At 37.2% G+C, this 12,030-nt stretch overlaps 1 protein-coding gene across 10 annotated transcripts in view; it reads right to left on the bottom strand.

Annotated features, from left to right (window-relative positions):
- The window catches only part of CPEB3 (cytoplasmic polyadenylation element binding protein 3), a 94,906-nt gene that overhangs the window by 33,793 nt on the left and 49,083 nt on the right, over positions 1–12,030 (bottom strand). For 6 of the 10 annotated variants that reach the window (XM_071812013.1, XM_071812012.1, XM_071812019.1 and 3 more), the window contains exons 5-6: positions 5,028–5,051; positions 267–434 (exon numbers count right to left, since the gene is read on the bottom strand). The exons of 2 other annotated variants lie outside the window; for them this stretch is intronic. In XM_071812013.1, the coding sequence (XP_071668114.1) occupies positions 267–434; positions 5,028–5,051 (192 nt within the window). The remainder of the gene's footprint in view (positions 1–266; positions 435–5,027; positions 5,052–12,030) is intronic. 2 more of the 10 variants (XM_065843127.2, XM_071812016.1) reach the window with 1 other exon arrangement.

Genomic DNA, 12,030 nt, shown 5'->3' with positions numbered 1-12,030 from the left:
TTTTCCCACTTACATACGTGGGAACACATGACGCTATTGCAGATGAGAAGACCTGCTATGCAGGCATTTCTATCCCCATGTCTTCTGACCGAAGGTACAGAAGAATGTCAAATAAATGCTCAGGTCTTGCAGGGGGTGGTGGTGTTTGTTTTGAATAACGCCACAAGCTCTACAAGCGATATACCTGGGAAAACATTTGTTTTTATGGAAATCTGACTTTTTAAAAGTAATTCCCATATGTCACCAATGTAACTTATTCACAGTACCTTCATCAATGTCAGGAGGAAGACCTCCAACAAACACCTTTCTAGAATAGCGTTCCACTCTTTCACCATTCTGACAGCGTGTTGGAGAGCTGAGACCCGATGATAAAGACTGATCACCATGACCATCGTCTAGGAAGCCATCTTCAAAAGGAAAAAGTGAAGACCGACCTGTAACAGATTTTGTAGTATTCATAGTTAACGCTATTTCCTGGAGAAGCAAGTATTTCAGTAAAAAAATGTTACATTTTCCTTTTACTGTTTTAACAGAATTTGCATTAAAGGTCCCAGCTAGATGGTCCAGTTATTGAAATGAGGTTCATTAGTATAGCTTCTATTTTTCCAGTACTAATTTATCCTTACAAGACAATAAACCTAATTTAGTTTTAAAACAATCCCTTGCAAATTAATAGCAATGAAACCCAAGAAGTTATCTGCTGAAATTGTGTATAATAGCTACGGAAAGAACCTTTGTAAGATTTACATTTCAAACCCATTCTTTGAGATTTAAAGAGCAGATCACCCAAGGCCCCGTGGGGCAGAGCAGGACGGTCCCTTCAGAGCGCTTGGCAGGGTCCTGCCCGCAAGGGCTGCCTCACCTCCCTCCCTGAGTGAATGGAGGCCTGAGCTGAGCACAGGGGCAAACAGCAAAATAAACATAGAAGAGCTTTGTATTGTGGATATTGAACACGTAGGTGAAGCAAGAAGCTTAGCTAACAAGAAAAAATAAATCTTTAGAATATTATTAAATAAAACACAAAAACTTGTGCTTGAAGAAAAATGTTCATAAGTAGGACAGCCTGTTGAGCTGTTACTCAGTGTTAAAACACCCTTTCAGTAAAGAATTGACAAAAAGCAACATAAATGGCTGCTATTCAGTTTGTTAATGAAAAGTGAAGAATTTGTTGGTGATCACCTGATGTGGTTAACTTGTTGCTGTTATTGCCAAAGTATACACACATTGTCTTAAAAACAAACTTATTAACTCAGAAGATAAAGAAATATTCAAAGTCCGTGTGTAAGCAGCACTGCAGAACACACCAGCTTTAGAATTCCTTATACCAGAGTTGAAAAATAAATCCTGCAATGTAGAGAGATGTATAAATTTTAACCATATCTCAACTCTGAAAAGACTGATTGTCACCTCATCTCATGGAGGATTGCTTCCAGGGATAGAATTATAATTAATTGATACAAACAGCCTTCAGGTGTTAATTACAAATAGCAGCACACATAAACTCAAAAGTAATGGATCACATGAAACTGACTTCCAGCAAGACCTAAGGAAGCATTAATATCATAAAGGTATTAAAAGCACAGGGAAACACAGGAAATAAAACAGGAACAGGGAGCAAAATCAAGAAGTGCAGAGGGAGACTAATCAGAAAAATGTATACACTGAAAATATCAGTGATAGAGTCTCCAGTCATAAAGGACAGATTACAAAAAGAAGCAGCAACCCTATATATGGAAAACAAGGTCACGAACAAAAGCCATGAAAGATGTTCTGACATGAATACCAGCCTGATTTTTTTATGAATGCCAGAAAAGTCTTGATCAGAAAGAAGACACTGAATGCACAACCTTGACAGAGATCACGGATGCAAAAGTCCACTGAACTAAAAATCCCACTGTGCTTTTAAGCACCAACATAAAAAACAGAGTAAATGCCACAATCAGAGAAGGATTTAGAGACGGTGCTTTTCAAAATCTACTATAGCTTGTTGTCAGAAATGGGGAGTTTAGAGCATAAAACAGTAAAGACTATTGATGAATATTCCATTAATCGGCAAACAGGTCACGCACATATATAGACGTCTGCACTTCAGCATAAAAGACAGCACAGGCATGAGGGAAATATTAAATAGCAAGGCTAAAATTGTGTAAAAAGATCAGAAGCCCCATTGAAAATTAGGAAATTTCAAAATATCTGTAAGAGAATTACATTATATGAGCCATTAGTGGAAGCTGACATGTCAAATTAAGAGATACCATAACAACTAACAGGTCTGTACAGATCTACTGAGGAAGCTGAATTAGTGCTAAAGTTCTGAAGAAAAAAAAATGCACAGCAGCTTAAAAAGCAAAATATCACCTCTTCCGCCAGATGCTTGACACTCTGGAAGCATTGTACTCAAGTAAATGCAAAAGATGATCTATAACTGTATAGTTAAGTCAAATGTAGAGTTAAATGTATGAAGTATACATTTACAATAATGGAAAATATACAGAGAAGGGAATGGAGAGTGACTGTTCACTGTCTCTTCCAGTAATGGGAAACTGAAGCACACTGAATCCAATCAGCACATGCAGGGCTGCAAGCAAATCAAACTGTGGGTCCCCTTGCCATGGGCCTTTTAGGATGCTGAAAAGTTTATGTAGGCTCAAGAAAAGAGAATGAGCAAGAAGAGGAGAAAAACCCTTTCTGATGTAATAAATATTGAGACAGCAACTAAAGAAGCCCCCAGAGGCAAATCTCTGGGAGAGTATTATGGGAAAGCATCGCTAAATGCCCTGCTTTTATACTCTTGCACCCCTGCCCTGCCTTCTGAGTTGTCAGTGTAGCAGAATAGATTTTGGGCTGATTTCCCGTAGCTTGTGCTTACATCTTATACCTGAAAAACTGGTTATAAAAGTTGAAAACAAGGTACCTGGAAGAACGTGACTCAGCAGCTCTAAGCATGATACCTTCAAATAAATGCTTGCCTCTTTACTCAAAGAAAACAGAGGATCAGGTAAGGAACTGACTATGGCAAGAAATTTCCGACAAAACCTCTTCTCTCTGAAGATGCTTAGTCACAGTGACAGAATCAAACGCTAATTAAAATATCCAAGTATAATAAACATGAAATTAATCCCTGTACAGACTGGCCTCTGGGTACTCTGCATATTACCACAATGCAAATATTAAAAACAATAATAGGGATATATGGGAACATTTGACAAACACATCATTTTTTAACACACTGTTTCAGAGTTTCATGTTCCTTAAGGTTAAGAAAGCTCAAAACAACATTATAAAATTAAAGGTAATTAAAAACTATAAATATCACAAACTTCAGTATTGTATGAATAAGACAGGTTACAAAATCCCTAACGTTAATGACAAGACACGCACGCACACACACCCACTTGTTATTATAGAAAAACCTGAATTTCCTATAGGAAATGATTATTATGGAATGAAACATGCTTTTTGGTAGAATTAAAAAAAAATAAATAAATCTGAAAGTCCAGCACATTCAGAACTTGTTTGCCCTGTTTTGTCATGGCTACAGTTAGTATAAAACAGCCTACACTGTCTTCATCACAATTACTGCCACATTACTAATCTTGCTTCTACAAGTAAACATGAGTTGCATGAAGCTAGTGGTGTCCAGCTGATTCCCACCTCCTTCCCTACTTTGGTGCCATTTGATCAACCTGAAAACACGTGACACAATCTTAAAATGAAATTGAACAGTGTTCACATACACAGAGAGTATACAATATTATATAGTTTGCATACTTTCCCATTTGTTTCACTGCTATGAGAGCACTGAAAAAGTCTAAGTATTAGGATGCTTTCAATATCTGTTAACAATAGTCTGTTCTCTGGAAGCAGGGAAAAATAGGAAGGTACGTTTGTGGGAAAAAAGCATTTTTTTTTATTTGTTGTCAAATAAACAATAAAACCAGTCAGCTTTGAACAAAATCAGCTCAATTTCTATATCACCAACTGTATTAGTACAGCCTGTACAGCTTACTACCTCAATCCATACATATGTGCAAACTACGAGTCACTTATAGGCTATCAGCTTGCTTGTGTGGTAAGCTTTGTCTCCCATGGGTTACTTTGGAAACATGACGCAAATTCTACATTTTGAAAAAGCAGCGATGTCACATGCAGAGCTGTCACAGATCATACATGAAAAAGAAGGCAAAATGAAGTTCAGTGCTGAAGTACTCCAAGCAGATGGCACTACCCAACTCTAACTCTTAAAAGCTGCAATGTTCACTTTTTTTTCCCCTCAATAAAAACATTCTGTGTAGGCTACAGTACAGTACAGAAAGATAAGGTACATTAGTAGCTTTCTTGGTAGTCTGTGAGCTTGCAATTGTCCATGTGCATTAATCTCTCAGAATAAACTTCTGTGCAGCACTGTACATTTGTAAAATGTTTTCAGCCTTCTGTTTTTTAAGGGTTTCCTATGATGAAATAAAGTTAAAATGCGCTCAAACGTTGTACCTTTTCTTATTATTATCAATATTCACTGTTGAGGACAGTTATTAGTGTTGGTATTCACAACAGTCTACCTAAGAGAATCCAACTTAATACTCAAGTGAAATATTAAACAAAAAGTGTTTCATCTAAGAAAAAAAAGTACTTTTTAGATGTTCAATGCACTAGTTAAACATTGCAGTCCTACAAAAAAAGAAAAAAAACACGCAACCATAAAACCAAACCACAACTGAAAACAATCTTTTTTTTTAACAATATGCATTTAAAGTCATAAATATGCATAATAAAAAAGTCTTTACATTCAGTCATCCTCCAGTTCACTAGTAATAGCAACACACTTGAAGTTATCAGCTCAAGATCATTCTTGTTTTAAGCTGCTATTAAAAGGGAGACATTCTGCAAATGAAGAATATGAGATCGATTTATATGAAGCAATTGATCAACCAAATAATGTTAAAAATTGGTAACATGTTACCATAAGAGAAATAAATATTTATTTCTCCCACTATTCAGCAAACAAAACATTTAGTAAATTTTTTTACCTCTTCTCCGCCCATAGCTCCTGGCTGCATGTAAACACAGAAGAAAATTGTCGGTACAGCTGTCATTAGATTTAGCTCCGAAAGCAAAGAAAATGTAGATTCTACCTCTTCTCTTTTTCCCCTCCCACCATAAAGAAGGAAAAGACATTCAAAAAAGTGCAAGATGAAATTCAAACAACCCAATACAAGAGAAAAAGTTTGAAGTTGACACAGCCAGGGGAGGAAAAAGGAAAAAAAAAAAAAATAAAAAAAGAACAAGAACATACCTGCTATGCAAGTTCTCTAAATAGCAAAAGTATTTTAAAAAAAAGTCAGGCATATCAGACATACAGTACTATAAAATATTAATTTAGGATTATGGTTTTAAGAGGCAATAAACATCATCAATGGTAATCCTAGTTAAAAGAATTCATTTTGCATTTTATTAATTAGTTGTGGAGAACATATTTTCTGATTATGTTTCAATTTAAGTAGTTAACCATCTCTAAGTACTAAAACCCTACCAAAACCATATGAACTCAATAGCCAGTATGTTCAGATGAATAAACAGACTGACAAAATGTCATTGTAACCACCAGAATTAATACAGCATTTCAATGAGACACGCTTCGAGGGCAAAATCCACAATGTTGTACAAATGCAGAAGTATATTTCATGATAAAATGGGAAATGCAAAAAGCTGCAATTTTTTATCTGAAATTGTAGAATATCAGAAAATAATCTGGAAAACAGTGTCTTCTACACAGGGACTTCAATCTGTCACAAAAGGTATCTGTGGTCTTCCAAGGTAATTAGATGTGTAAGGCTTGGGATCAGATAGTTTATCAGACAGTGAGCTTAGGTAATACGTGATAGAGCTTTGGTTTGCTTCTTTCTACTGCCACTGCAATACTACCTGTGTTCCTCCTCCTTCCCAACCCCATCCATTTCCAAACCTAACACAATGCCTTCCGCTCCTGCCCTACATGCCCAGCTTTTAGGTGCGATTCCTGTAGCTCTCCCTAAACTCCGCCTTAGCCCACTTCATCTCATTCCCACTCCCTCCTTCCATATACCAAGTGTTCTCTACCATAAAGCCTTCAATTCATCCCATTCTCCTATTTCTGTCTTCAAATGCGCATCCTGAGGTGACCCACCATATCTCCTCAGCTTTTCCTGTCTACTTTTCCCTGGCCAGCAATTACATGACAGATGAGTCGTGGCTGGTTGCGAACTACTCATCTGCTGACTGGTCTCCCGGCTGTCACGTCTGATTGTCCCCAGGAGCTGCCCAGAGCGAGGCTGAGTCTCCTTCAGCACAGGCACTAGTTACCTCTCTTCTACTCAAGCAGCTTCTTCCTCAAGCCCTGAAGAAGAACAGTCTCAGACAGCATACATGTCTTTTTCCCCTGCCATCAATGAGTCCACAAAAGAATGAGTGTTTCATTAGGGGGATTAAAATATCTCAAGGGCTACTCTGAAGAACTGCTTCACAATTCATGCTTAACGAAGTCAGAAGAAGCTTTTTGTGTGAATAACTATTCAACTTCAGCGAGGCAGCTGCAAGTCCTGAAACAGACTCTGCTCCTCGCACAGCAAGTGACAGGGAGAATTAATACTAGGGTTGGCTTTGCAGTAAAAATAAAATTAATCCTCCTCCTTTCTAGTTACTGCTAAAGCCATATTTTATTACTTATGATGGCAACGAAACACTGCCAGACCTTACGTCACAAGTCCTTGTCTTGTTGAATATCCACATAAAAAAAAAAAAAAAGCGCATGTGTCAAAGCACAGCTACCAACAAGTCTTGAGAAACATTCATTTGAGAGAGGTTTCTCAAACAGAATGCTACCAATCTAAAAACTAAATAAAGAAGTATTACTTTAGTATGAGATTAAAGACTTCGGTGTTTTTTTCTAAGAAAATAAAGCGTTATATGCTTAACATAAACATTTAGGCTCTGAACAAAATAGAAGTATGTGACAACAGAAATCTACCAGACTTCTGTAAATTTTAGAATAAACTATTGCTATTCATGTGTTATAACACTTCTATGTTATACTACACTGCATAATACTACTTTTATCTTATATATGCACTCACAGACATAACCTTTATGTCCATAAAAAAATTACTGAAGGTATATTTATAATTGTCTGTAAATTTTAGGGGGGAAACAGTGTGATCCACTTAAATAGGAAAACAATCAGCCTAGTCAGCTTTTGCTGATTTAAAAATTTTGCATCACATTTAAACACTCAAAGAAGGTGAAGTTTCACCATTGTTGATTTTATTTTATAGATTTATATATAGACACACAATTAGAAAATGAACAGGATTTCATCCAGGGAGATGGTTTAGAGGTGGACTTAAGAGTGACACGTTAATGGTTGGACTCGATCTTAAAACTCTTTTCCAACCAAAATATTTCTATGATTCTATAATTAAAATTTACTTTTTCCAAAAAGCAGACAGTTATTCACTAGGGCAACATAAGAATGTCAACACATACTTTATTATGTTGTTTACAAAGGATGCAAAATAAGAATGTGTCATTTCAGACACATTAATAGAAAAATTCCCATCTTATTCATAAATCAAAGGTCAGAATAGAACAGATTTAATAGTAGGAATGCTTCATCAGGTAAATTTAATAACACCTCCAGTTTGGGTAAATATTTTAGAAAATAAACCGTTTATAAATTATTCTTCAATTAAGACATTTGGGAGGCGATAAGAAAACGGTTGTACTATTACAATTAAATCTCAAGTGTTGTATATCTGAAATTACTTTGTCTCTTGGGCAATTCCAATGGAAGACAAAAAGATAAGAGACTGGGAGCTCCCAAAATTGTACCCAGAAAAAATGAAGCTACTCAGATTTATTCATTTTGGTGCCAAGTATGGATGTCATTTTGCACTGAAAACTATCTCCTGAAAGGTTTCAAAATTCAACGCAAAACTGATTCTTCTCTAGGTATGTCATAGAACATTACAGTATTAATGACAACATAGATGCTTTAAGAAGCAATGAAAACATTTTCCCATGTAAAATGTGAAATTGTTGCAAGCAGGCACTGATCAGTTGTGCAACTCCAAGAACGATCATCACTGTGTTCAAGTTTCTCCATCCCTTTGTAATTTTCCTTAACTGACAGGTAGAAAGTTACATAACCACTATGTCCCAAGTTGCACTTACTCAAATACAAAGGAACAATACATTCTTTTTTTACCTCCTGATAACCCTCCTGAAACTATTACCTCATCCCAGAAAGAAAGTGTATTTTTACAAACATGAACCTGTATGTTGCAGAACTCTAAGCTTCTACCAAACAAGCGAAGCAAACTCCCCAAACCCCAATGAAATTGAGTAAATTTAGTGCTAATGCTACTGGAATTCTTGAAAGTCTGCAGCTAAGATTACCAATTGTTGCAATAACTCAACACACACCCAAATGCTTGATTTTTAACTTAATCTCAAAGAAACCTATATGAAACTGATTAAAAAGAACTTTAAAGGCTTGCATTTTGCAAACATTTATTTGGCACTGTACTGGTGGCATCAGAACACACTTGCAAAATCTTATCAAGAGCCACAAAACTCTTTTGACATAACATGGTTTATGAGAGGAGCACAGCCACATAGCACACAGAAGCACACATCCACACAAGACAGCCCTCAAGGATTCCAAAGGAAGCGGTGACATAATCCTTGTCTCTGGCCCTGGAAAGACAGAGGACCAGAATATCCACAGTGTGACAAGTTGGCAAGAGAAAAAAAGTTACGTGGATGAGGGAAGTTATTCTGTCGTTTTAAAGTTATTCTTGCTCTGTTAACCAAGAAAACAATCAAGAAACAGAATATTGCCTATTGTATCTCAACAAGTAAACCAACGTCATTCTTCAGGTCACTACTTAGGCTGGGAATAAGTTTAGGTTTGCCCTGTTGTTTGTGTTGGAAGGTTCCAACACAAAAAGGGACATTGTGTAATTTGTGTGATAAAAGCAAACCATGTAAACAAATACCAGAATTGCACAAACTATTTCTGAGAATTATTAGTAAGGCTGGCGTTCGGCAATTTATTTGAAAGACATGAAATGAAATAGCGATCTACAGAAAAGTATGGACTTTGACTAAAATATATTCTTATGAACTTATTTTTAGCATATGTTATAATGTAGACATGAACTCATCTGGAAAATCTATGAGAGTTCATATGCAATGCCCTGCTAGGTAAGACAAATGAACCATCCAGACAAGTATTCAGTCTTCAATAGTGACATTAGAAGGAGCACGTTAGACTGGCCACTATCAGCGATCTGTTTCTCTCCTGTTACCTTACTATTCATGGTCATTGGATGAAACAAGTTAGGAGGCACACTCTCACCTACTTCTAATACCTACTTAAAGGTCTTTTGTTAGCCGTTTGTCTAATGTTTTTTTTGAACCTGCTGATACTATCTGCTTCTAGAAATTCCTGTGGAAGCACGTTCCAAAAGTAAACTACCGAAGCACTTCCTTTTATGGGTTCTAAGTGGATCTACCAGAAGTTTCACCAGTTGCCTCACTAATTCCAGCTCTGGGGAACATGGTGAACAGGAATTCTGCATTCCTCTGTGATTTTTCTAAAGCACCATCACATTCACTTTCAACCTTCTCCCTTCCAAACTGAAACATTTCACCTTCATTAATCTCTTGGTAACTTGGTACAGTTAGACTAGAAAGAGACTAGAAGAAAGACAAATCACAAAATCCAGAGAAAAGTATATTCTAATAGTCAGTTATTTTGATAATACAAAATAAGAACATAGCTAGCTGAAGGAAAAAAAGAAGGGGAAAAAAAAGAAAAATAAACAAAAACCACTTCAAAAGGCACAGAGAAACTGAAATAGAGCAGTGAAACTCATGTTCGTTATCAGCCTCATTAACTTTTCCCAAGGCTGTAAAGACAAAAAGCTTCTAAAACCCAAAGTTATGTAGTGTCACAGCCTTAATTTATTCCTGTGGAGTATGACTATTCCATAGGAAGGCCATGAGAACACTTTTTCACAGAAAATATACGCATGCTTTGGGGTTTGTACTGGTTTATTATTCTAGTCTCAAATCACACCTGTAACTGGCCTGGCTATACTCATGTAAGGCATGTTGTATGCCCTGTTCAGAACACACTTCAGTTACAAGACAACAGAAAATAAAAATCGATGGCAGCGATTACTACACAAAAGCCCAACCTAGGAATGCATATCATCTGACATGATTCAATTAAACACTGTCACAATATATCAGTACAAGAAGGCGTAATAATAACTTACAGTTCAATATCTCTGTGAACCAAGCCTTTGAAGTTAAGAGGCACTTGCAAAAACAAAAATGGCCTTACTTCATTTCCTAGAGACAACAGATGTTAGTCATGTGAAACAATGAGTATCCAGTCTAACAGCTTAATCTCTAATTATGGGTTCAATTTTTATGGATCAGAACCCGTGGGGAAAAGTTCCCCTGGGAAGACAGCTAGCTACACAAGAGAGAAAGTTGGTGGCACAATTAAGCTTGACTGAAATACAATCACCTTCTTGAAACATATTTTTTAGTAAAGCCAACCAATCACATGCTGATATTTATTCAACATGATACTATCACTACCATCAAGAAAATGTTCTGTATAGAAACTTGAGTATCATTCACCTACATCAAGCAGATCAAAAGCTTTCAGCAGCTTCAATATGGCTTAATTAATAACCTGCGACAGACAACTTTCTGACAACCTTTTCAAATACATCATATCTTATTAAAAATATAATAGCTTAAGTCCATAGACAAGCTGATGTACTTCCAGTATGTTCAGAGGATAATATTACCCAAATAAATTGTTGGCTCGGTTTTTAATCCAGATTCTATAATATGTTGACTTGCCTTTTAATCCAGATTCTAACAGCGATAGAGAACTGACAAACTGTGAAAGATTCTCCTCACAGATTTCAGCAGAGGTATGGACAGGATTAACCTTGATATTTAAGGTACCGGAATCTTATTTCTAACTTGAAAAAACAATTTGTAACCTGAAGCAGTCAGCAGTTCAGAACAATACTTGCTTTAATGACATTAAGAGTTGTCCAATAATTTTCTAAGATCAAAAAGGAAAATATGTCAAGTTTTTTCTTTTGAATAGTGGATCTCTGAAGTTCTCAGAGATCTGGCAAGTGAGTTACAGTGCCAGGGAAAATGAAGACCCTCAGCAGGACAAGACCCTGCAAGTGCAATGCCTCCTGGAGCTGGAGTAAGAAGGCTTCATCAATAGGCTCCCATTGATCAGCGGCCTGTAGCAGATACCAACCACAAGATTCGCTTTGTTGCCTCGGTCTCTAATTCTCACCTATAAGCTTTCAACCTGCTTGTGGCTATTATACAGAGACCGCTCTTCACATTCTATCCATTTATTGATGCAGAGGGCAACACCTACACCCCTCCTTCCTTGCTTGTCTCTTCTGAACAGCCTGTAGCCATCGATAGCCACACTCCAGTCATGGGATCCGTCCCACCAAGTTTCAGTAATGGCAACTAGGTTGTGGCTTTCTAGTAGCGTGATGGCTTCCAGCTGCCTCCTGTTTTTTACCTATACTGCATGCACTGGTGTAGAAGTACGTCAGCTACTACAATATCTATACAGTCCTAAAATTATATTTGGCCCTTTGAAGGCAACCACGAGGCTGATGTGGCCCCTGGTGAAAATGAGTTGGACATGCCCGCCTTATTCCTCTGAGGTATTTCACTGGTGTTTCCCCATTGGCTCCTACTACCTCAGGAGCCCCTGGCTCATCTCCATTAAGCTTCACGTGTGCTGCAGTGTAGCCAGCACATCTCAGAGCAACAGGCTACGGGCCCTCACTAGCAACCCATCCCTCCAGCCTCGCTGTGTCACCCCACAGCTTGTCACCAGCAAGCCTGATATTATCCCACTCCCCCTTCAAGTCTAGTTTAAAGCTCTGCCAGTGACCCACACTCATGATAAGCAATGCAACAGAA

This window comes from Patagioenas fasciata, chromosome 8, assembly GCF_037038585.1.
Source record: "Patagioenas fasciata isolate bPatFas1 chromosome 8, bPatFas1.hap1, whole genome shotgun sequence".
Lineage (NCBI taxonomy): Eukaryota > Metazoa > Chordata > Aves > Columbiformes > Columbidae > Patagioenas > Patagioenas fasciata.
Note: the sequence above shows the minus strand (reverse complement) of the source record. Positions and strands in the feature narration are given on the sequence as shown.